Raw genomic sequence first — 26,858 nt, forward strand, 5'->3', positions numbered from 1 at the left:
GCTTAACGTAGCGACTAGCTGCTGAAATATGATAATCATTACACGCATGCATATGTACATACAACATCAATACTTTTTTATTACTCATCTGTTTTTATAGTTTGGCCAACTTGTACCTCTGTGTAAAAAAATCTTATAATAATAATATTTATTTCAGGATATATAATGCTTATATGTGTTTCTTTTTAAATGTAATCATTTGAAATATCTAATTGTGATAATTGTATATGGATATTATAACATAGAGGAGCGTCTGTGTGCACGATTTTTGGATTATGGTTTTTGAAATACTATTCTTCCATTTGTCCGCATTCACAACATTCGATGACGTAACAGTCCCAATGAACAATGGCAGTGTCGTATTGTGTATAATTCGATACTTTAAAGGTGTTTGTTAAAAATGAACATATCTCACATAAGATTTGTATTAAAGTTACTCTTTTTTTATTTATGAAACGGATAGGTAGACGGACAAATGGGTCACCTGAAGTTAAGTGGTCATCACCGCCTATAGACTAGCTAATGCGCCACCCACCTTGGGAACTAAGATGTTATGTCCCTTGTGCCTATGGTTACACTGGCTCACTCACTTTTCAAATCGGAACACAATAATACAACATATTGCTGTTCGGCGGTAAAATACCTGAGGAGCGAATGAATGAATGAATGTAAGAGTAACGTGAAACGTGACGGCGCCGGTGCGTTGCAGACGACGCGGTGTACAGCGCGGCGGGCGCGCTGGGCGGCGCGGGCGGCACGCTGGACAAGCGCGGCGGGCTGCGCGACGAGCTCGGCTACATCGCGCCCCCCAACCGCAAGCTGCCGCCCGTGCCCGGCTCCAACTACAACACCTGCGACCGCGTCAAGCGCCAGGCCGTCATCAGTGAGTACCCGCCTCGATATCGCATCCGCACGTCGACGTCGCACCCCGCTATCTTTCTCTGCTGTCCGCGTACTATCTTATTATATACTCATTGTTATGCGCGTTCCTGTCGTTGGTCCGCTTTCGAACGAAATTGAAGAAAACATTACATCCAAGTACAACGGTTACTGATATACATTTTTATATTAAGTAGTGGATATAACAATATTTGTTTAGTGACAATCTAGTGGTACGTGGTATGGTAACAAATGAAAAGGTTCTCGATTCACGACATTATCTCTGCCGGGAGGGACTTCTTAAATTGTCACAGGTATCATAAACAGTTATACTAAAGTAGATATTTTTTACGGCTTCTTCCAATCTTCCTTCGTGCACGTTTATCTTTACATTTAGCTCTGTCCTCGATGTTTCTTGTTTTATCGCTTTTTCATTCTTTTCAACCTATGTTAGAAAATTACACCTCTGAAACAATATTTTCATTTAAATTTTTTTTCTAAGAAAATCCTCTAGACAATAATTGATTTGTCTTTTAATTTTGTTACTTTATTAAATTATCTAGATAAAACGTATGATTCGTTATTTTTTTTTCTCTATTAATTAATTTTATAGTTTTTTTTTTAATTTTGGTGGCAGCTGTAGTGCTTTTATGTTTTGACTGATTCCTCTGTTCTATACTTTTATTTGTCTTCTTACTCATTCCACGAACGCTTAGTTCGTCTTGTTCACAATAGGGGACACGTCAGAACATACAAGTAACGCAAAGTATATCGGTGTACGGTACGGTCTTCTGCTCAATATCTCACAATTTGATCGAAATCTCACGCTACTCGGTGCGTCCACCGCGACATATCGCGAGGCACTCGTAACATCTCGGAGTACGGAGTGAGCGTCAAGCAGTGAGGTATTAGAGGGTGGCGTGCGCATGCGTAACGCAGTAGTGTGGTTCAGTGGGCGCGCACTCCACGTGGGACCCGCGCCGGCACCACTACGAGCGCGTCCGCCGCCTGCGCCGCGCGGGCTCCGGCGACACGCTCTCCACAGGTGACACGCGGGCTCGCACACACCCACACACTACCGCTGGACGCTCGGACACACACACATACATACTAAAACATAAATGTACAAAATGTGTTTTCGAGTCCCCGCGTTCGACATGCTTGCCTCGCTTTGTTGAAAATGAGAATGTTTATGTTTTAGTTTTAATCAGTGATTGAAACTAAAACTATAATATATACCTGTATAATATTGTATAATATATATAATCAGGTCCGTAGCTATTAAATTGCCGTTTATCATTTGACAAAGTTTAAACAACAACAACACAAAACAAAAACAAGTTTATTTTTATTAATATCACAGCTAATATCAGTGTTGCCATTTTAACGGAAGTTAAAAACGAAAACCGATACTTTTACGAAAAAATTAAAATGCTTTAAAATGTTATCTGAAAACTGTCAACATTTAAACTAGGAATAGCTAGTGTCATTGTCTATTGTCGTTTGCATTTCTTGACTGAGTTTTAAAAATAAATTTAAGCATGACATAAATTTGAAATTCGAGCTTCAAACTTTAGATATTTGAAAACAGCAATTTCATAGGTATGGATCTTAAAATAAGTAACATGTAGTAAGTACTAACACTGCGTACGACTCCTTCACAAGGTAAGTCTTATTTGTTTTTGGTGTATTTTACAGTTTTATTGCAAGTAATTAATCCCTAATCAGCTTTATTTCTAACTCCAGTTAATTTTTATTTGCCGGTATTGTATCTATATATTTATATTATACGTTGTATTGTTGTATAATGACAACGTTTGATATATATGTGTGTTTATAACAAAGTAGAAGAAACAATGTGTTGGTATTAACATGCAGTAGCTCTGTTTTTGTTGTTACTGTTATATTACAAAATAAATTAGTTTTATATAAAACATAATCAATTAAAATTGATAATTAAATTATGAAGTACATTTTGAGTGTATAATTTAAGATAGTGAAAAAAATACATTGACAATTTAAGTTATAAGTAGTTTAACTCAATATACTTAATGATAAGATAAATAAACATGCTGCTTTAAAACCGTTTAAATATTTCAGCGTCCATCGTTCAATAAGTGAAGAAAAGCTAACGTTCGTACCGCACACAGGCATGGAGGATGAGATCTGCCCCTACGCCACGTTCCACCTGCTCGGCTTCCGCGAGGAGATGGACCCCAGCAAGGCCATCGCGTTCCCGCACCACCACCCGTCGCACGCCGGCACGCTGGCGCACCCGCACCCCCACCCGCACCCGCACCACCCCGCGCACTCGCGCGCCGGCTCCCAGAGCATGGTCAGTACCGAGTCCTGCGACGCCGTGTCGGCTGTCTGTCTCCGTGTCGTTTCATCAATACAATAACATTACATCATTCTGTACACAGCCAAGAGCCAATAGCCGCTACGCCCGCAAGAACTCCCAGGGAGGACAGAGCGCCATCTACTCCACCGCTCCCGAGTACGACGACCCCGCCACCTGCGCCGAGGAGGACCAATACGTATGAAGCGTCCGTACTAACGCGTCGAACGAGCCCCGCCCTGTGCCGCGCCCTACCTCGTGCTCGTGTTGCAGCGCGCGCGCTACTCGCGGCCGCTGTACGCGTGCGGGCCCGAGTACGACGAGCCCGCGTGCTGCGCGCCCGAGGACGAGCAGTACACCGGCGCCTACGGCACGCCCTACTCCGACCACTACGGCTCCCGGCCCAGCATCGGTGCGCACCTCCCCTTCCGCTAAACACGACCTAACATTCTAGCTGAGGCTTTTGTATATATTTCATAGTAGTCGGTCACTTGCAATTATTTCACTATTCGGTTATTGACCTTCAGCCTGCCTCGACAGACATTTCGTTTAGATATAGTTGTCACAGAATGTTACGTCATTTTCGAAACTGCCCACCCATGACATAATTAACGTAAACTTGCAGGTACACGGAAGTGCGGATCCCCCGAGCCTCCCCCGCCCCCACCCCGTAACGCCAACACCGAGAACAACTGCTCCTCCTCGTTCAACGAAAGCAAGGACTCCAACGAAATCTCCGAAGCCGAATGCGACCAGCCCCGCAACTACCCCGGTACGTACCACACGTCCACGCACGGAACGTCACGACTCCCGTTACATAACTCATATATATCACTCATTGTATAACTCATAATATGTCCAAATCGATAATACTATTTATAATATATATTTAAAATAATCAAAAATATGCAAAAAACTTTCAAATACCGGAGAACCAACCGAACTGAATCAACTGTAGAAAAGTTTTCATTACATAACAATGATATTGTATTTTTATGTTTAAAATATGTTTAGGATCTGATACAATACTGACTCATTTAAATATCAATACAACGATGTTAAAGCACTTCCATATGCCATTTAAGTGATTGATTTGAAATTAATTCTGATGTTGGTCCATGCGTACTGGGGTGTCAACTGAACAGAAGACGGTAAAACGATTTTGTATCCATAATATTATTAATTTTTTAATTATGTTAATACTTGTGACTGACAGCATGCAAAACTCTCCATAATAACAACTGAAAATATTCCAAGCTTCTAGAAGTTCTGGCAATTGGCTTATACTTTTATTTCAAAATTTTCTTATAAATGTTTTTTTTATTTACCACTTGGTAAAATTAAGGTTTCAATAAATTACTGTATTTGTATCGTTTTTTAATAAATCAAATTATATCGCATTGAACATAAAACTTAATTTTCCCAAGTAAGTATGTCTATAATGAGGAAATTGATATTTTCTTTAACCGGATTTTCTATTAAAAATCGCTTAGACGTGATCGTGGTAACAACATTTTTCTATCTGAAGTGATTAATTAGATTTTTAGATGTGTTTGAAGATATTTCTGTGCGGCGTCCACTAAGTTTGTAAATAATTAAATGCTTATACACATTATGTATACATATAACGAAACATTAAAGGCTATTCAATAAATAATGAGTTTAGTGGACGCCGCGTAGAAATATTTGTAGAGGGCAGGCTCCAGTCTCGTGCCTAGTGTAGACGCGTCGTGACTTGTGTTGTTGCAGTAAGGGCCCACACTGCCAAGGACGGTTTGCACAGCGACGAAATGAGGAAACTCATTGACAGGTCAGTTCAGCCAGGCCTATTGCACTTGCAATGATACATTACATTTTAAACACAGCTGAATGCAAAATACAAAGAAATATAAGAATTATATCTAACAATTTTTTTTTCTTTACTTTCATAAATTTAATATGGAATGATATCAAATGTCATTGAACTTCCTTCGAAGGAAGAATACATAAGCACTTATCACTTTAAAATAATAACTGTTAACTTAATACACAATTTACTAATTGCCGAGTCCTTGTGTGTGTGCACTGTTCGTGTCGCAGTCATCCACTGCGCAAAGTTAGCAATGTGTGTGCATAGTCAGCCGATACTAAGCATGTACTATGTTCCGCATCCATAACCTACAGGAAACAGTAAGTCAATGTATGTGAAGAAAAATAATATGAATTTGCTGAATGTAGTTTAATTTTGCCTGAACTGTTTTATTTTTGTTGTAAAATATAACCTTATGTGGCTAACACTTTTGATTAATTGCACTAAATTTATGTTTTGCTATATCGGTCATTATATCCAAGTAAATGGTTTTATTTTTTTCATTTCGACCAATGTAAACGATAATTCGCCTACACCAAAACATATATTCGTAAAAAGATAAAGTTGATACTGCAAACATGTAATCATAAATTGGAGCTTTTTTTTTCATTACACATATAGATGGCCCAGCAGTATATCAATTAAAATTATCGATAGAGCCGTCGTGAATCCTATTAAGACTTCACCAAATGTAACTAATATGTCAGTTGCACGGCGAAATCGATGATTTTATGCGCGCCTCTAAATAAGCTGCCCCCCAATAGCTCTATTATATAAACTGCAGAATACACTTAATAGTTTAGTTACCAATATATCAGACACCTACATAGCTGTCATCCCTCTATGAACATCATAACTTGCGTGGCTTACGAATTATTATTGTATTTAATTAAATAATGAAATTTTTTGTTTTTGTGTAATTTCAAATCTAAATTCACGAATATAAAAAAATGTAAAAAGGAAATTTGATAAAATGAAATATTATTAATAATAAACGAAGCAAAATATGGAGTAGGTGTATTAAGAAAATGATATAAAATTGCAGACCAGAATCAAACACCCCAATCCCCCAGCAAGCAGTCCACGGGCGGGGGGGACTCACAGCCTACGATACTGTGGCAGTGTAACCTGTGAGCCGCTAACGTCTCCTCACTTCTGTAAGCGTCTGTATCAAACGACCACGCTCCCGCGAGTCGATCGCCTTTCATTCGTGTTCCATTTTATCTTTATTGCACAATTAAATAGATTCGCTTCGCTTCCGCGCTCCCGCGAGACCGTGGTCGTGCAGAATGTATCCGTTGTCATTTCGAAAAAAGTGTTTCGCTATCTCATAGCGACTTCATTTCAAAAGTCAAAATATGTTGTCTATATTTTATTTTTACCTTTTAAACTGTATGTGCACACGAGTGCCATTTAAGTAATCGTTTGGATACCAGTTCGACCGTAGATCCGCAGTCTAATTGCAAAGTCGGATGAGTCACCTCGTGCATCCTTCCCGTAGAACCTGTCACGTCACTTTGTATAGTGTTACCACTTTAAATGTGAAACAGAAAATTATGGTTGTGGTAGTTAAATCAAATGATATATTTTCTTTAGAAAAGTGACGTGCTATCACTAAATTTATCTAATGCGAAACAAACGGTCACTTATCCGACTTTGTTTATATTTCTACAAATATTATAATGGGGTGTTTTTATTTTTGATCTTATTTGTTTAGCTTAATTTAAACGTTGGCGCGTATGGGTATTGCGTTGGCTCTGGGGGTGAATCACTAATGTTTAAATTTAAATTAAGCTCAACATGTAATCTTGTGATATTTTGAATTTTTTACCCATTTTATTTTACGTTAGATGTACTAACAGTAACGTTATTTATATTTGTGTATTTTTAAGACGATCAGTTTGTAAGTGAACTGCCAACCACGAGGTTGGTCCAATATGCTTCCTTTTTAATGTTACAGTTTTGTGATGCTTTACCATTTATGTTATTGCCATGTCATTTTATTATTATTATTATATAATGTTTTTAACGTTTTCATTGCGATTTAAATAACTTTTAGATAAGGCTAGAAATAAGGCATCTTATTAGTAAATAATCAACTCTTTAAATAAAAAACTATGTAATCTGTAGCTAGTTATGTAAGGACGTGCATTATTGAAATTTCAGTATATACAACACTAAATACCCAAACGATAATATTTCGACTAGTAACACTCGCCCCGACCCTATCAAGGTCATATAATACTATGTTATTGATACGGAATTTCGATCGCATTTTATATAACCCAATATAACCCTAATATAATAAGGTGCATTTTTATCATTCAATAATAGTTATCTTATCTCTATATATGCAAATGATTAGATTTAAGACACGCGCGTGTCATTTTCTAGATGTCTTCTTATATGTTGTGGCATCGTCGTGTAAGCTTTGCAACGTAGGCTTGTAGATAGGTTCTCGAGACTTCCTAGCAACCGATCTCTTCTTTAAACCTTCCAATTAGATTTTTTCGATTTATAATAAATTATAATTAAAAAATTAAATAAGGATTTTCAAAATTATAATATAGATATTCGACGGAGATTAAATTATCAACTCATTTAAGCGTTTGCTGAAATAATATCGCCGAATTGACGGGATTGATTTTAATTAATAATTTTTTGATGTTTTCGCTTCTGAGTGTTGTGTATGCGGCTTGGATTCATTGATTTATTTTCATGAACGCAAAACGACATTGCTAATTGCAATTAACTGTTTGTACCAAAGTGTTTGAATTGTGTTGAATAAAGTACTCATATTTCAACTACGAATGTGCATTTTATTTCGACCACATGTCCTTACAATCACAAGGTATACTTAAATGTACAAAAAAAAACGGAATACACTATGGCCATAAACTTTAATAAAGTGTAGGAGTTTTATCATTAAATAGTTGTTATACTAAACATGTTAGAGACCGATAAGAAGTTTACGCTGACACCGCTTTGACGATTTCTTCAGCGACTTCTACAGCAATCGCGGCTTCAGCTTTAGCCTGGAAAAAAAAATGAACATTTTATGAGTGGCTAAATATTAGCAATGGCGGCTGGGGATATTATAGTTCAGACTTTTGTGCGCCAACACGAACTATATTGTCATACTCATATAGTGGACACGACCGGAGAGATCAGGCTCAGCACCGACATCTTTTCTTGTTTCTATTATTATATATTTACGAGGCATGGAATTGTTAGACCTGAGAATCGAAATAACTAACGATATCTAATGACTAAGGCAGTTGTAATAAGGCATGTGTAAATAATCTAATATAAAATTACGAGTATCGATCATTAACCATTGTCTAACTCGCATAATCCGATGTGACGTGTCTGGAAACAAATTATAACATAGCACCTTAGGTGCGCACAAATTGACTGCTTATTATTGGTTCAACCTAGGATTCCAACCCCAAAACCTACTTAAGCTTGTTGTGTAAGTAACACAATATGATTGTACCTGTTCATTAGCAGCAGAGTTTAATTCAGACTGTGCCTTGCTGAGAGCTTCCTGCGCTGCGCTGCGATCTAAGTTCTCCAAGGGATGTGCCTCTTCAGCAAGAACCTGTAACAAAGTTTGTTTCAAAAATATATAAATGATTATGGTGATAATAAGGTCCCTTCAGACCGATTTTGGCCACGGTGGCCAATCTCAAGAGATATTAGCCAACTGCGCAGGACATATAATAGCGCACAAGTGTGTGCGCAAACACAGGTGCACTCTCTATTCCCTAGGTCTCAATCCGATGGGACGGCAATCCGACACGACCGGTAAGAGTTCAAGCGCAGGACCAACGGTTTTACGTGCTTTCCGAGGCACGGGAATGTACACACTTCCAACTTCCAGACCACGGGCTGCTACTGAGAATTTTCTGACAGAAAAACCCAATAACTATTTATTGGCCCGACCTGGGAATTAAACCCAGGACCTCCGGGTCAGTGGCCTTATATCAAGCCACTAGACCAACGAGGCAGTCTAATAGTAATAATAAATACCAACATTAAGATAAATCCTTATCGTGGTACAAGATTCTGACAACCTAAAAGGTTTAAAAAAATTAGAAGTATATATAAAATGAGCAAGGGTTTTAACGCAACATGATCTTTTAATTGAATTGGTCCCTGCTAGTTGCTTGTTTAACAAAATTTTAAGTTCACAATATTTACATTTACTAAATAATACATATTTAACATTGGCAGAAATATTTATTTTGCAAAAAAAGTTAGTTATATGGGTAATAATAAATATTATACAATTATAAAATATGTACATTTCAAGACTGATAATAATCTAAAACCATTTTGAATCAAGACCTTTAATATATATATTTTTTGTATTATATTACGATAAAATTATAATAATACCTGAACTGAGGAATCGTCGTTCACAGTGATTGTGCCGGATGAAACAAAAATTTTGCTTTGTTTACCATCATTTTCGGTTACCGTCACAACACCTGGTTTAAGCACAGCTGAAAAGTAATAAAATAAATTTAAAGAATTTCATTTATTTTATATAAATGTATCATAAACGAAATGTTACAGAGTATTTCAAATGTACACATATTGATAGAAGAAGATAAAACTGCAAGAAATATTACAGTGTTATTTTTATTTAAACTTATGTTTTAATTTAGAATCTTTGGTCAGCAATAAAGAAAACTGAGAAACAATCAAAATTCAAGCTATAGCATTTTTTTTATTTACTTATCAAACAAAAAAAATGCTTGTATTTAGTAGCTCACACTACAAATCATAAGCTGCAATTAAAAGTATTGATGACAAGCAAGATGACAGACCTACCACAATTACTAACTAAGCTTATAAGCATTAGAAATAGCATCAACATATCAGCAAAACATAACCTTTTAAAATCGAAATAGGAATAAAGGTAAACAAACCATATATCATATTAATAAATTGGCAAATATACTCAGCACTGCAGCTTTCGCAGTAAAAAAAATTAAAATGTTGACTGATGTAGTGTATTTTAGTTATTTCCACAGTATAATGTCTTATGGCATTCTACTCTGGGGTAGCAGCCGATATTAATACGATTTTTGTACTACAGAAGAGGACTATTCATGCTATTTATAAATTGGGCCCTAAAGATTCACTTAGATATAAATTTAAAGAAATTAAAATAATGACTGTCGCTTCTCAATATATATTTGATAATGTTATGTATGTAGGCAAAAACATAAAAGATTTTCCTAGAAATTGTGACGTGCATACTGTTAGAGCACCAGGAACAAGTATAAACTTACAACCATTATTACCAGATTACACAGGGTTAGTAAGTCTTTTATGGGATAATGTATACACTTTTACAACGGAATCCCAGAAAACGGTCAAAAATATTCAATTGTGAAATTTAAAAGAATTCTTAAGGAATGCTTGTGTGCTAAAGGATATTACACATCCGATGACTTTTTAAATGATTGCACCCCCTGGCAATGAAATGATCGCCTCCAGGTTATCTCAAATTAAAAAAAAGGTATATATAATTTGGCTAGTGTTGTATATGAATTGCACTTCTTGTAAAAGAATGAGATATAAAAAAAAAAACCCGCTGAGTTTCTTTCGCCGGTTTTTCTCAGGTTCTAGGTGTTTATTTCCGAACCGATGGTAGATTTATGACAATCAATAAGCAAGTGTAACGCTTCTATATTGAATAAAGATTATTGACTTTGACATAGATTTACAAATTGCATGCGATTTTCTAATTGTTCTGCTGTATTACGCACTATAAACAGTTCTAAATTAATTTACCTTTATTTATAATACAACACTATTCCACTTAACTAGTTATAACCACATTAATTTAACTTTCGAAGTTCCGATTACAACTTCGCGGTCATTGAAAATGGTATTTTTTTACCAATCCATAGTAAATATCATAGATTATTCAAGATCTCATCAATTAATATCGGTGACCAATGATATCAATGTCAAAGTTGTTTATTAGAATTTTTTCCTTTTTTCTTGTGGTTGGATTAAGCTTACATACTACATATATATATATATAAATATAACTATTCATAAAAAATCTTGATTTTTTTAAATACCTCATCTATTTAAATTATTTAAATAATAAAGTATTACTTAACTACAATTGTACTTAACACATACATTCGAAGGTAAATCCTTTTCGCTGTTTGGATTAGTGTATTATTTTTTACATACATGCCCTAATAACTAATACATACCTAATTCCCTTAGGTTACTTAAAATTTTTCACAAAAACAATGCATGATATTCATCAAAAGGTATATTTATATTATCTAATAATTATAATAATGTGTGTGACAAAATTATAATTTTTGTGGCTGAAAAATTGTAAAGATTACTTTCTCCGTTATCCTACCATAACTATGAACTATTATATTAGTCTGCTTAGCAATAGTTAGTTTATATAATAATATTGGAATAATTACCCAATGTGGGAACATGCTTTGGTAAAATACCAAATGCACCGCTGAATGATGGCACATCAATCTGTTTCACAACTTGTTTGTTATAAAAAACCTGTAAAAAATTTAAAAAATGTATTGAACAATGCAGTTACTGCTATTTTAATTTACATGCATTTTCTTCATTTAAAAAACCTAAGCCTAACAATAGATAGACATAGATTTTATGTCTATGCATAAATAAATAATTATGTTCTTAAAAAAATATATCAAAGTATATATTGTGAAAATTATTATGAGTAACTTTAATTAAAATTTATTTAAGATAATAAATTGCAATTTATACTGTCTTCATAAAAATATTTTAAGCATGAATTTTCTCATACCTTATTTCCAGCAGCAAAAGTAAATGCCATTTCTCCTTCTTTTGGGGCTTCTGCATAGCCACGTACTTGGATCTTCTTGGTGACATTTCTTAACATACTGCGCAGAGCAAGGGCCATTCTAAAAGTAACATATAACTTTAAAGCATTAACTTTTAAATATATTAAAACTTTATCCTTACAATTAATACGTTATACTTAATCTGTCAGTGAATTTAATTATTATTTAATGATAAGTAAATATATTTTTCACTATCCTAACCTAAATTTGAAAATATAAATTTAACTAATTAAATTAAAGTTATAACGCATACTATAACAAAGGTAAGTAAGTTATTCTTTAACCAACATATTATACAAATTATAGCAGTTTAAAAGAAATATAGCGCAAAACAAAGATTATGTAATAATGTTCTCATTGCTCTAAAGAAGAATAAAGTTAACTTTGAAAAGCATAATTGTTTCGATGCATTTTTTCATTTAACTAATATTCCATTAAATACTTACTTTAATGATATATATTTTTTATTTTTGCAGTCTAAATTGAATGATTATGAAGAGGCCTTTTCGGTTTTGGACACCCTTTTTAGCCTGATAGCCGAAATGTCAACTTCACATTCACTGCTCTGCCTAAATGACTTTATGTTATTACGTACGAAAATTTTGTCAAATTTGAAGATGAATTTTTTTTTAAAAATAATATAAATATTATTTCAGAAGGATATATTTTTTTCAAATAATCACCTATATCGTCCAAAATTCATTTATTGTCTCCCTATATGTAAATTAATAAAAATAATTTTATGGTTCCCAATACATCTAAAGAAATCCCTTTTTTTAAGCTAAAAAAATACGGTATACGCTTGACCTTGCGATGCAATGCTGGACATTTTTTTTTAACAAATTCAGATATGATTTCAAACAAAGGAGCGAGATATTTTGATATCTTTGACCTTAAATATCTTAAGACATGTACGCACCATGATATTAATTGGACTTTTAAGTTAACATTTAGATTTAGAATGTAACCCAAGAATTTTTAAAAGTAATATTTTTGATGTTTTAACTACTCAAAGATTTATACAAATTTTTACCTTTTTATTTCCTTCTGAGCTTCAACCCCAAAAGTGACTGGACTACATAATACATAATATGAGATATGAAAATCTACAGAACGAGTGGTTAAAATTTTCTAAACACGCAGCTTATAGTTTCAGTTTAATTACGTACTACAGGTGTACCAGTGAAAAACAGAAGGGCACTTGAACTTAAAACCAAAATAATAATGATAATTTTCACTAAAAATATGAAGCTAGTATCAATTGCTTCTGTCTTTCAGAACGTTTGACATTATTGTCAATTGAATAGTCATTCATTAGACATTGATGTCAAATGAACAACATATATGAAAAGTCAAATGTGTTAACCCGCGAAATGTTTCTGTTTTATTTTTATGTGTTATAATTATATATAAAAGTGTTTATCAATTGAAAGCCATGATTTTCAAGAATTTAGATATAAATAAATTATCCAGACTATCCTCACAACAAGTAGACTATGTAACTTGCATTGAATGGTATTTTTTTTCTATAAAAATAAATATTTTACCACTATTTACTCATATTTATCCTTACAAGTTTTTAAACATATTCAAATAGTGTTTTTTTTTTACTATTGACTTGAATTTCAGTTGTAAATATTATGTTGTACCAACAACAGCAACTTGTGGACACACATTATGCCATTCTTGTTGGCGCGGAAGACGTACTTGTCCTACTTGTAGCGTACAAGTTGAGAAAAAAAATTTAAAATTAAATTTACCTCTACAGAGTCTTAAAGACCATGTTCAATTACTAGCAGGTGCATTTGAAGAACTTTTTAACATAAAATGTATGTATTATTGTTATTTTATGTATCAATAGTAAAATATAAAATCTACTCTAGTTTATCTAAAATATACTGTAAATTTTTTTAGTGGATGATTTTTCACTTGATCCTCCTATTGATAAGGAATCTGAAGATTCCAATAAACATGTCAAAGAATGGTTGGCAAGTTCTCAAAATCATTTTTCTGCGCCGGTAACAGATTCTCAACAGTCCTTTATAGATCAGATTCAATCTATTGGACAAGTTACAAGTAATATACAAGTTCATTCAGAAAAGAAGGAAAATCCAAAATCTATTGGAGTTGTTCATGTACCACCGTTACAAGTTGATTGGGATAAAATTGAAGAAATGCCAGAAACAGAAAAAAATAACAAATATGAACAAAATCCTGTTGGACCTATGGACATAGAACCATTTGACTTTATAGAGTATGATGATAAAGACTATTCAACAGAAAATCCTCGAAGAAGCTCAAGAAACAAAGAAAATAAAAATAATCATTCAAATAAAGTATTTAATGAAATAACATCTGAAAAAAATAGTGGAAAAGATTCAAATTTAGATTCTGAAAATAAGACTCACAAACTTGGAAAAAATTGGAACAATGTTAAAAGAATGAAAAAAGAATTTAGTAAACTTAATAAAAAGAATAGGAACAAGTTAAATGTTTCTATTGAAATGTGTAAAAAAACTCAAACTATTGCTAATAAAGCAGTCGCACCAAATACTCAGCCAAACATATTATATGATATTGATGATAACACTCCACAAGATAATTTGAATGATAAAGAGAATAGCAAATATAAAAATATTATTGAAGAAGTGACAGAAGAAATTAGCACAGAGAGTAATAAACAAAAAAATGATGATATAACATACAGCCATTCTAATAACTCGAAACATTCAAATAAAGCTCAAGGTTATATAAATGTTAAAGACAAAGTTACAGAGGACATACCCGTCACAAATAAAATAGATAATGTAAATAATAAAACACTAGAATCTCAAAAAGTCTGTTTCTTTAAAAAAAGTGCTTTAAATAAAGTGGAAACATCAGGGGAAAATAAGGTAGATATTGAACCTAATGAGAATTTAAATGCAATATCTGTAAACAATGATGACATCGAGATAACTATTAAAATAGGAAACAGTTTAACTAATATTTGTATAAAGAAAAAAGACAATGATGTTCAGCTTAAAATAAATTCTGAACGTGAAATTCAAACAAGTGTTGAAAATGTAAATTCACACAACAATAAAAATGCATCATGTGCTCCAATAACAGAGAACAAATCACAAAATACTAATATTATTGAAGACATGCAAATTGATAAAGTTCATGATGATGCCATTATTAAATGTACTGCATCAAATATACAAATTATAGAAAAATCAATATCCATAAAGAAAAATACAGCTTCTGCTGATACAGCAACGGGTAATTTTGAAATAACTGAAAGTGTTGAGAAGGAATTAACTGATATCTTGGATAATGCGCAATGTATTAATGATCAAAATAAAAAAATAACAAGCAATAATCCAATATGTGACAATAATGGTCAAACAAAATTTCATCAAACAAGAACACCAAAAGTGCATCAAGGTATTCCCGAAGATATGGACTATTTGAATTATTTAGATATATTTGATGGGGAGTCTGTTAAAGAAGGAAAGGTCCAATCACTAAAAGCTTCTAAAAATACGCCCTCTGCAATATTGATGCCTACAGCAAAAAGCAATTTAATGAAGTCTGTAAAAGACGAGAGAAAAAGAGAATTGCCTTGCTCAGATGATAATCCTATTACGAAAAAAATTAAATTAACACATGAAAGTAAAAATATTGTCGATAAACCAATGGATACTAATGAAAAAGATCAACTTTTGGATCAAGATAGTGAAAATATTAATTATGATGCAATAATGAGTCAGGTATTTGCTAATATTGATGCAGATATGGGTAGCATTAAGAAGACAAAGACTACTGAGCATAAACAAGCTACTCAAAACCCTACAAGTAATCATACTAAAGTTGGTCAACCAGAAGATATATTACATAAAACACAAGACAATAATGACATTAAACACGTCGATAAAGAGTATGCAAATCAAAAATATAGTGAAAATGTATTTTCAATGATCGAAAGGGATATTTCTGATTCAGAAATATTGGTATCATCTAAAACTAAGGTATCAGAATCCTTTAAATATATTACTAATGTTATATTAAGTAATCTTTCAGAAATTTTCATTGTATTTTTTTTTAGACATCAACACAAATCAACTATCAAAACGAAGATCCTATTAAGACAGCAAAGACAGTAAATGAAGATAATATCATTTCAGATAATATTAAATCTTTTTCTCAAACATCTGATATAGAAGTTGTAGAAATCGGTACACCATTACATAATGATGATTCTGACAAAAGCATTGTTGAAGAAACACCTCAGAAGTATTTCACTGATGACTAATCAATTTATATTTTATCACACAAATTGACTGTTATAATAATATTTATCTATTTTTATTTACAGGAGTACACCTCTATCAAAAAATAAAAGTAAAAACGAAATAACAATTGTCAGTAATACTCAACAGTTATTAGTAAAAGACAATAAGAAACCTATTAAGCAATTGCAAATAACACGGAGCAATGTAAACAGAAACCCAGAAGATCCTGTTAATGTATTAAGTTTGTCAGATACTTGTGACACAACAAAAACTAGTAAAAATGTAACTGTTGTTGAAACAGTACAGCCGGGGCCGACAATGGAGACACCTCTAACGATAACGAAATTTGTTGATCAAATTAAGCACAAGTCAACACCCATGGCAAGAAAGTCCTTAAATTTCAACAATCAAAATGCTGAAGATGACGCAGAACAAACTCTGTGTCCAAGTTCATTTGTTGCAGCTAAAACTACCCAAGAGAAAGAATTCATGCAAAGGGCTTTCGATCAAACTCAAAATTCTTCAATTCAGGGCTTGGACACTGGGAAAAATTGTAAACCAGTCAAGCTTTGTGTTGGTGGATCTTGTTTGTCATCATCGGAGCATGCAAACCTTAAACTTTTATGCCTTCGGAGAAATTGGACTTTTGTTGATAAATATTGTAAAGAGTTGACACATCTCGTCGTTGGGGTTGATGAAGAAAATAAATCACAAAGGTAAATACATAATATACAGAAATCATTCTTTCGTAATTGTATTTTTTGGTCCTGTATTTACAATAAAGTTCTTCACATTCTTATTCCGCTCGATATATATTTCAAGAAAGTGCAACATTTTTTTAATTTTTTTATATTAGATTAGGTTTATCACGTTATATAAGTCGACGTTACATTATTATACATTGCATATAGGAACATTGTACTGGAATTCGACCTATTATTTTATATTAGTGTCCAAAGAAAAATTTGTTTTGCTTAAGAATTATTTTTTTGCTTATGGTATTTTTTTTTATTTTCCAGATCTGTAAAGTACATGTGCGCTCTAGCCGGAGCGAAGTGGATTGTTTCTTATGAATGGGTTGAAAAATGCTTGCGATCAAACAGTATTGTTAATGAAGTAAGTATTTATTCCCATACTTATACACTGTAATAAGTATGGAATGGCGCTTATGCATCCTTAACAGCCACATGCAGTCTTTTAAATTTAAAATTTAATTAAAAGACAATACAAATCAACTGATATAACATTATTTACACTCATCGAAATATATCATTAAAAATGCATTTTCATACTATTAACTTCTGTGTATATTGTAAGGTTATGCTTACAATAAATAAGATATTGTATATAATCCAAAATAATTGGACGTAATAATGTGTCAGGAGCCATACGAAGCGCTCGACGGCACGGGCGAGCCGGGCCCGCGGCGCTCGCGCGTGGCGCGGCTGAAGCTGTTCGAAGGGATCACGTTCTACTGCATGCCCCCCTTCACCGTACTCGATGTCGATACCTTGAAAGTATGTAGCTTTACTAAAAGTATACTAAAATCTGTAGCGATCGCTGCCTCGTAACGTTCAACGAAGCGATAATGTTAAGCTCAATAACATTAATTTTGGACGTAAAAGTCCCAGACTGGAGAGAAGTTTAGTAAAAATGGAGGGAAGTTTAACAACATTCCACTATATACGTAATGTAATCGTACGATATGCGTATTCACATTACTAAGTAAAGCTCTAACAAGTTAAATAAAAGTTTCTGTTTCTAAAAAATGTTTCATCGTATCGTATTCCTCAAGTAATCGCCTTGTAAAAATACGTTCCTTGTAAAAAGTATCATTGTCCGTTCCCAACAGGACATCCTGGAGAGTGCGGGCGGGCGCGTGGTGAACTCGCCGCGGGATGTGCGCGCCGCTGCCGACCCCGCGCTACTGCTCGCCGAGCCCGAGCGCACGCAGGACGACAAGTTCATGTGTGAGTACACCGACACACTGCTACACACGCACACTGCTGCTCGCCGAGCCCGAGCGCACGCAGGACGACAAGTTCATGTGTGAGTACACCGACACACTGCTACACACGCACACTGCTGCTCGCCGAGCCCGAGCGCACGCAGGACGACAAGTTCATGTGTGAGTACACCGACACACTGCTACACACGCACACTGCTGCTCGCCGAGCCCGAGCGCACGCAGGACGACAAGTGCATGTGTGAGTACACCGACACACTGCTACACACGCACACTGCTGCTCGCTAGCCCGAGCGCACGCAGGACGACAAGTACATGTGTGAGTACACCGACACACTGCTACACACGCACACTGCTGCTCGCTAGCCCGAGCGCACGCAGGACGACAAGTACATGTGTGAGTACACCGACACACTGCTGCTCGCTAGCCCGAGCGCACGCAGGACGACAAGTACATGTGTGAGTACACCGACACACTGCTACACACGCACACTGCTGCTCGCTAGCCCGAGCGCACGCAGGACGACAAGTACATGTGTGAGTACACCGACACACTGCTACACACGCACACTGCTGCTCGCCGAGCCCGAGCGCACGCAGGACGACAAGTACATGTGTGAGTACACCGACACACTGCTACACACGCACACTGCTGCTCGCCGAGCCCGAGCGCAGGCAGGACGACAAGTTCATGTGTGAGTACACCGACACACTGCTACACACGCACACTGCTGCTCGCTAGCCCGAGCGCACGCAGGACGACAAGTACATGTGTGAGTACACCGACACACTGCTACACACGCACACTGCTGCTCGCTAGCCCGAGCGCACGCAGGACGACAAGTACATGTGTGAGTACACCGACACACTGCTGCTCGCCGAGCCCGAGCGCACGCAGGACGACAAGTGCATGTGTGAGTACACCGACACACTGCTACACACGCACACTGCTGCTCGCCGAGCCCGACCGCAGGCAGGACGACAAGTTCATGTGTGAGTACACCGACACACTGCTACACACGCACACTGCTGCTCGCTAGCCCGAGCGCACGCAGGACGACAAGTACATGTGTGAGTACACCGACACACTGCTACACACGCACACTGCTGCTCGCTAGCCCGAGCGCACGCAGGACGACAAGTACATGTGTGAGTACACCGACACACTGCTGCTCGCCGAGCCCGAGCGCACGCAGGACGACAAGTGCATGTGTGAGTACACCGACACACTGCTACACACGCACACTGCTGCTCGCCGAGCCCGACCGCAGGCAGGACGACAAGTTCATGTGTGAGTACACCGACACACTGCTACACACGCACACTGCTGCTCGCTAGCCCGAGCGCACGCAGGACGACAAGTACATGTGTGAGTACACCGACACACTGCTACACACGCACACTGCTGCTCGCTAGCCCGAGCGCACGCAGGACGACAAGTACATGTGTGAGTACACCGACACACTGCTACACACGCACACTGCTGCTCGCCGAGCCCGAGCGCACGCAGGACGACAAGTGCATGTGTGAGTACACCGACACACTGCTATACACGCACACTGCTGCTCGCCGAGCCCGAGCGCACGCAGGATGACAAGTTCATGTGTGAGTTAACCGACACACTGCTACACACGCACACTGCTGCTCGCCGAGCCCGACCGCAGGCAGGACGACAAGTTCATGTGTGAGTTAACCGACACACTGCTACACACGCACACTGCTGCTCGCCGAGCCCGGGCGCACGCAGGATGACAAGTTTATGTGTGAGTTAACCGACACACTGCTACACACGCACACTGCTGCTCGCCGAGCCCGACCGCAGGCAGGACGACAAGTTCATGTGTGAGTACACCGACACACTGCTACACACGCACACTGCTGCTCGCTAGCCCGAGCGCACGCAGGACGACAAGTACATGTGTGAGTACACCGACACACTGCTACACACGCACACTGCTGCTCGCTAGCCCGAGCGCACGCAGGACGACAAGTACATGTGTGAGTACACCGACACACTGCTACACACGCACACTGCTGCTCGCCGAGCCCGAGCGCACGCAGGACGACAAGTGCATGTGTGAGTACACCGACACACTGCTATACACGCACACTGCTGCTCGCCGAGCCCGAGCGCACGCAGGATGACAAGTTCATGTGTGAGTTAACCGACACACTGCTACACACGCACACTGCTGCTCGCCGAGCCCGACCGCAGGCAGGACGACAAGTTCATGTGTGAGTTAACCGACACACTGCTACACACGCACACTGCTGCTCGCCGAGCCCGGGCGCACGCAGGATGACAAGTTTATGTGTGAGTTAACCGACACACTGCTACACACGCACACTGCTGCTCGCCGAGCCCGGGCGCACGCAGGACGACAAGTTCATGTGTGAGTACACCGACACACTGCTGCACACGCACATTGCTGCTCGCCGAGCCCGAGTGCACGCAGGATGACAAGTTCATGTGTGAGTTAACCGACACACTGCTACACACGCACACTGCTGCTCGCCGAGCCCGACCGCAGGCAGGACGACAAGTTCATGTGTGAGTTAACCGACACACTGCTACACACGCACACTGCTGCTCGCCGAGCCCGACCGCAGGCAGGACGACAAGTTCATGTGTGAGTTAACCGACACACTGCTACACACGCACACTGCTGCTCGCCGAGCCCGACCGCAGGCAGGACGACAAGTTCATGTGTGAGTTAACCGACACACTGCTACACACGCACACTGCTGCTCGCCGAGCCCGGGCGCACGCAGGATGACAAGTTCATGTGTGAGTTAACCGACACACTGCTACACACGCACACTGCTGCTCGCCGAGCCCGGGCGCACGCAGGACGACAAGTTCATGTGTGAGTACACCGACACACTGCTGCACACGTACATTGCTGCTCGCCGAGCCCGAGTGCACGCAGGACGACAAGTTCTAGCAACGATAGCTAATGATCGCAAAGAAATATTACGTTTAATTTTAAGTTAGATCATACATTACTACGTAGTTCAAATCGAAATCTATGAAATACTAACTAAACTTGGCAAACATGATCCTACTTGTATATTATATTTAAATGAAACCCCTTACCTGCACAGATATCACTGCACGCTTCAACCGCTAAGGGAGCGTTCGTAAGAAACGCATTCTTTTTTTTACAATCGCTTTTTTGACAACCTTTTTTAGTAGACCCCAAACTTTATAATAAAGATTGAAGTAATAAACTTGTTAATGTTCAGCAAAACTGGTTTACCAACAGTGAGATAATTCTATATAAATAGGTAATTACATTGAGCAGAAAAAAATCCGCGATAACATAATAAAAATTTTTATAAATTTAATCATCCATTATGAAATGGTATAAGATATGCATAAATAATCCTAAGACCACTTCGTGGGGAACAGAGAAAAACATGGGAATTTTTAACGCCCGATCGAATGTATAAACTAAAGTAAACACGATTTGTTGCGTTTGCGTATCATTTACGCACGCCCAAACGTGCACTGCACGTATACTTTATAATCTGTTCCCAAACAAGCTTGTACTATGGAAACCAGACAATTGATACACTACATATACTATTTTTCTTTTGTAAATACATACTTATATAGATAATTAAACCCAGATTAAGGATAAACAGACATGTTCATGCACACAAATATATGTCCTGGGTGGGAATCGAACCACAAACCTTCGGCGTAAAAGGCAAGCATCCACCAACCACGCCAAGCGGCTCTTTTGAAGCTTTATGCCATTATTAAGACGAAGGTCAGATAGTTCATCATCATTCGCTTATCTCAATAATTGAAGTCAAAAAAATATTAATTGACGTGTGAGAATCGCATAGAAGTCGCTTTCTGCACAAATCCTTTTTTGTCGTCTAATTTTATATTTGAATTTAATTTAATTGGAATTACGATGAGTCACCTTTTTTATCTTGTACGTTTTTTAATTGTCATATTTCATGGCTGAGCAACGGCTGACAAACAAAATAAATGCAATTGATACGAAAATAAAATAAATAAAAATTACTGGTCTAGGCTTTTTTTAAATCAAATCAATATATAATACAATAAATAAAAATAAATAATATTATTTTTGTATTCAAGGTAAGTTAATGATAATATATATTCATTTTACAAACTGTTTCAAATTGTATAGAATGAAACAAAAACGGGAAAATTCTCAACTCAATGCTCATATTAAATTGTAATAAATATTTACATAGAGGAAAGTGAACTGAGGATAAAATTCTCATTTTACCGTATGAAGTCTGGGGAGGCTGCTGTTGCCAACCGCAATATAATATTTAATATTGTTCGGTTACGTACGCTTGTAAAAAGATATAATATGCAAAACACTATATTGTACTTAGATAGTTTTTTTAACACCAAATATAAGAAAAAAACGTAATTTTTATTATGAACTAGAAATGGCGAGAAGAGAGTAACAGAGCTACTATATATTTAATATAAAATTATCTTTTGATCTACAATTTAAATTGTAAATTTAAAAAAGCATAGCGCTGCCGCAATTTACAATTTAAGCTCTTTGCTGGTGATAGGGTAGAGCTTTGTGCAAGCTCTTCTGGGTAGGTACCACCCACTCATCAGGTATTCTACCGCTAAACAGCAGTACTTGGTATATATGCTCGTCCGTCTACATATACTATAGCAAAAAAACTAGTAGCAAATATTGGACGCTTTGCGCTTGGAGCTCAGATAGAGCGTGAACTGGTAGGATAACTCTCGTGGTAAAAAAGCACGTTTATGTACCCGTGCCAACATGTACGAAAAAAGTTATAAATTCAAAAAGATAAGCAAAACTAGTTGATTCGTCAGTTATATTATATTCTTACGTCAGTTATGTTACATTATATTATATACATATATTGTTCCACATTTTCTAAGATTGTAAATTGATTTTGATTCAATATATTAGACTACTAGGGTAACACGTTCAAATAAAAAAAAAAAACAGTAATAAGATTGGACATCCAGTGATTGTTCGCACATGTTTATCTAAACGTTCTATTTTAGGGGCGCTTTACGAAGTTACCCATATCCAATATAAACCTATAATACTTACTAATCACTGAGTTGATGAAACATGATATTTTTTTACAAGAAAAATGTAAATTTATCTCATGTCATTTGAGTAAATAATATTTTTCCTTATTACTCTTTGTGGTGTAAACTTAATCAGTCATTGTGTTATTAATATCAAATATGTCAGGTACCTATTAAAATACGGAATATGACTATATATTTTATTTGTATACTTAGTATAAATAATAGTCTTTTAAAAATTGTAGATTTTGACGCAAAAACGCAATCATCTTTGGATGCTACACAAAATTGTTTACAACCAGGTACAAAATGAAAATCCGTAATCCGTAACAGCCTTTGAATGTCCCGCTACTGGGCTAAAGGTCTATTCTCCCTTTTTGAGGAGAAGGCTTGGAGCTTATTCCACCACGCTGCGCTAGTGCGGGCGATTTTTATATAAAATGAAAATAAAATAAAATATATTTCGTAACTAATTTATAATGTTTATAATATTCTTGGTTAATAAATCAGAAAAATTAAATAATATTGTATCATATTTGAAAAGATTATATAAGATATTTAATGAAATGTTCTTAAGCCAACGAAGTGACCTCTGAGTCACGCTAATGACGTGGCCGAGTTATAGAGATTTATGACGCTGAAGCATAAAACCTAAAACCCCTTCATGGTTTATTTATTAGATTTTTTTGTATATTACAAAGCAGCTTATCAACTAAGTACAGTATCAAATCTTAGGAGAGTGGTGCCTAAAAAAGGTAAATCCTGTACCTCAACCCCCATATAATACAACCCTTATCGTACGTCATAAAAATGTTAAAAAGCTCTGTTGCAGGCAACTTAAAATTAATTAATTTAGATAAAAACTTGACTACTGTACGATATAGGCGTTATGTTATGTTTGTAATACTGTACGAGTGCTAAATAAAATGTTCTAGAGACTTTGTTGTTGAACTGTCATCAATTTAATGTATTTTAGTATTCCGCAATTTAAACCTCGTTGTATGATGACCATATAAAAATATATTTTGTTACAATCAAAATTGTATGAGTTGTATTCAGTAAAAATGGAATTCCTTACCAGCTCACGTGTTCCCCTCCTCTTACAACCCGGGTTCCTTCAAACGAGGCGTGAAGAGGCATCTTGCGGGCCGGCAAGGCGAAGGCGGCTAGTGCAGAACGTTTTTCCCGTCTGTATTGGCCGTCGTCGCGTTTGGCCTCTACTACCACTTACCTTCAGGTGGAGTAGAGTCATTTGCCCTCCCGGCGTATATAAAAAAAAAAATCATTTTAAGATATATTTAAAAAAAAGAAATGTTTCGAATTTTTTTCCTGTACATGAATATCGGAAATCATTGCAGATTTTTTTTATATATAATAATATGAATAACTTATATTTTTTATAAGAACATATATACTTATATTAATAATAAGGAACGATAGAAAGTTAACTAATAAGTATCTAATAGTGCTTTACACCGGTCGCGTTAGAATGTACAAAAGACACTACCAATTTCTTGTTTAAACATTAAAAAAAAATTGTGAATAAAATCACGGCTTTAGTTTTACCTTTTCTGTTTAGAAGTACGCATAGACAACTACTCATACATGCATACAAATATATACGTATAAGTAGATTCCCAAGAGCTTAGGGGCAAACGCCCGTAGGTATAGCGGTAGGTCGCAGAGATTTTTTATATTTTTCGTTATCACGTTTTTTATACTGAGACAGCGTATCACTCACCCAGAGCGTTACAATTTAAAAATAGATTCCTGCACAGACATAAACAATAGTTAGATAAAAATAAGATTGTTTATCAACTGCAAATAATATTGTTATTGAAATCGATTGTGGCTTTGCCATTATTGATGTAGTTGAGTCTATACATACGTAATCAATGCCTCTCGTGTGTACATTAATATTTACTTCATTAAAATTTCACAACGAACTTTGTCCATATAGCTTATTTGGTTTATTTAAGATATAATGAAATATGTTCTTTATTTCTCATTCAATTAACGTTTTTATTAATACTTGATGTAGATAGGTATTTAGCTCAAAACATACAAAACATGGGAAAATAAAATATGAGGATATTATTTCCTTTTTTTATATTATTCATTAATTTCATTTGACATTATCATCTATACTACCTTCCGCCGTTATATAAACTTTTACTTTTCAGATCTCGCTATGGAACTCAGTATTGTACCAGTAAACTACGAGTGGGTGCTGAACTGCTTGGGCAGTTACACTTTGGGATCAATATACGAACTCTTACTGTGTCCAGCCTCCTTGTTACCGAATGTCACTTCTAATTGGCCATCTGAATTGATATCTCGTGATTATGAATAAATATCTTTATATAATTTCCTTTTATTTCTTTGTTTCATTACATAAAACATGTTTTGAAGTACCCATTTACATATCACGTGTTTAAGCCGTTACACATTTACAAAAAAAATATTAATGAAATTATAATTATTATAATCCGAATTAAATCTTGGTAAAATGAAAGAATTTGTACTATGTGAATATAACTACCATATGTTGCATATGCTTCTTATATAAGCTGTATTTGAAATTTAATTGCTGCGAACATCCGGTTCATACAAACCTACATTCATGTCAAAATTCTACCAATGTGCGGAGTTTCGGAAAGGAACATCAAAACTGAGATGAAACGGCGAATAATAGACAGCTTAATTATTATTTTTTTCACTCTTCTTCTTCTTCCGCCTAGCGTTTTCCCGGCCTAGTAACGCCAGGGTCCGCTTTCCTGCATCTACGCCTCCACTTTGCCCTATCTAAAGCGTATTTTTATTACTATTTATGTTTATTACTATATATTTACTATTATTTACTTTCATGATTAATTCATTCGTTCCTAGAAACGGTCTAAAAATATCCTAAACCCATTAGGGAAACCAAAACCAACCAACAATTTTCTGCAAATATATGCGACAACGCCATTATGAAATTTATTAAAAAGTTATACATAAATTTGTGCTCAAAAAGCGTTGTTCTATTTTCCTTGCAAATAGCCAAACTGTTGAATGGCAGGTTTATAGGTTATTCTTTGGTGGGTACATATCGCCGAATATTTCCAACTCCTTCAGGTGTTTTCACAATGTTTTTAAAGCCCAGATTTTAACTCTTACTCTTAGCTCAAAAGCAAATCTTTTTTTCTTAATTTACGAAAATTATACACTTTAAGCATAATTTTAGTTTAGGTATTTATACATAACAGCAAACCTTACGTCCGTAATATCAAATTATTGACTACGTGTGAACTCTAGGCATACTAGATCTGATCGATTAAATAAACACGCAATTGTGTTTCACAAGCATTTATCATCTTTCATGGCTATTTTTAAAAATTTTGAATCAATAATCGATTTTTAGTATCTACTCTGCCTGAGATGATTTCCAGACACATCATACATGGATTATTAAGAGGTAATTTTCATTCGTTTCTTGTTTCCGTCCAAAAACTACTAACCTGATTTTTATAAAAGTTTCATATTATATTAATTTATAGTTTCAGGTTGAACATATCACATTACGTACAAACTTAATAT

The 26,858-nt window shown here is 36.1% G+C and overlaps 3 protein-coding genes across 12 annotated transcripts in view; 2 read left to right on the top strand and 1 right to left on the bottom strand.

Moving 5' to 3' along the window:
* The window catches only part of LOC126771094 (cell adhesion molecule Dscam2), a 60,893-nt gene extending 53,016 nt beyond the window's left edge, over positions 1 to 7,877 (top strand). For all 8 annotated transcript variants that reach the window (XM_050490808.1, XM_050490811.1, XM_050490809.1 and 5 more), the window contains 8 exons: positions 710 to 883; positions 1,832 to 1,924; positions 3,030 to 3,214; positions 3,303 to 3,416; positions 3,491 to 3,629; positions 3,843 to 3,989; positions 4,967 to 5,027; positions 6,112 to 7,877. In XM_050490808.1, coding sequence (XP_050346765.1) covers positions 710 to 883; positions 1,832 to 1,924; positions 3,030 to 3,214; positions 3,303 to 3,416; positions 3,491 to 3,629; positions 3,843 to 3,989; positions 4,967 to 5,027; positions 6,112 to 6,193 — 995 coding nt within the window. In that variant the 3' untranslated portion in view covers positions 6,194 to 7,877. The remainder of the gene's footprint in view (positions 1 to 709; positions 884 to 1,831; positions 1,925 to 3,029; positions 3,215 to 3,302; positions 3,417 to 3,490; positions 3,630 to 3,842; positions 3,990 to 4,966; positions 5,028 to 6,111) is intronic.
* Positions 7,878 to 7,947: 70 nt separating this feature from the next.
* Positions 7,948 to 26,858, bottom strand: part of LOC126771180 (ATP synthase subunit delta, mitochondrial) — a 103,846-nt gene continuing 84,935 nt past the window's right edge. Inside the window, exons 1-6 of one of the 2 annotated variants that reach the window (XM_050490936.1) lie at positions 12,406 to 12,542; positions 11,902 to 12,019; positions 11,540 to 11,630; positions 9,468 to 9,574; positions 8,563 to 8,667; positions 7,948 to 8,101 (exon numbers count right to left, since the gene is read on the bottom strand). In XM_050490936.1, the coding sequence (XP_050346893.1) occupies positions 8,036 to 8,101; positions 8,563 to 8,667; positions 9,468 to 9,574; positions 11,540 to 11,630; positions 11,902 to 12,018 (486 nt within the window). In that variant the 5' untranslated portion in view covers position 12,019; positions 12,406 to 12,542 and the 3' untranslated portion in view covers positions 7,948 to 8,035. Of the gene's footprint in view, positions 8,102 to 8,562; positions 8,668 to 9,467; positions 9,575 to 11,539; positions 11,631 to 11,901; positions 12,020 to 12,405; positions 12,543 to 26,858 lie in introns of those variants that run through there. The other variant, XM_050490938.1, reaches the window with a different exon arrangement.
* Positions 13,300 to 25,644, top strand: LOC126771100 (breast cancer type 1 susceptibility protein homolog). 2 transcript variants are annotated; one of them, XM_050490823.1, is made up of 9 exons: positions 13,300 to 13,474; positions 13,589 to 13,788; positions 13,874 to 15,972; positions 16,050 to 16,237; positions 16,320 to 16,952; positions 17,256 to 17,352; positions 17,619 to 17,753; positions 18,089 to 18,206; positions 25,463 to 25,644. In XM_050490823.1, the coding sequence occupies exons 1-9, from the start codon at positions 13,395 to 13,397 to the stop codon at positions 25,630 to 25,632; spliced, it is 3,720 nt and encodes a 1,239-aa protein (XP_050346780.1). In that variant the 5' UTR covers positions 13,300 to 13,394; the 3' UTR covers positions 25,633 to 25,644. The 2 variants fall into 2 exon arrangements, with proteins under 2 accessions (XP_050346780.1, XP_050346781.1); XM_050490824.1 differs by having other exon boundaries at positions 13,985 to 15,972.

Source organism: Nymphalis io, chromosome 10 (assembly GCF_905147045.1).
Source record: "Nymphalis io chromosome 10, ilAglIoxx1.1, whole genome shotgun sequence".
Taxonomy (NCBI): Eukaryota; Metazoa; Arthropoda; class Insecta; order Lepidoptera; family Nymphalidae; genus Nymphalis; species Nymphalis io.

Bases quoted from the DNA above. Each gene is read 5' to 3' on its own strand.
- LOC126771100 (XM_050490823.1), top strand. From the start codon at position 13,395: ATGATTTTCAAGAATTTAGATATAAATAAATTATCCAGACTATCCTCA. The intron at 15,973-16,049 runs GTATCAGAATCC...ATTTTTTTTTAG, and splicing joins TGGTATCATCTAAAACTAAG to ACATCAACACAAATCAACTA. The intron at 16,953-17,255 runs GTAAATACATAA...TTTATTTTCCAG, and splicing joins GAAGAAAATAAATCACAAAG to ATCTGTAAAGTACATGTGCG.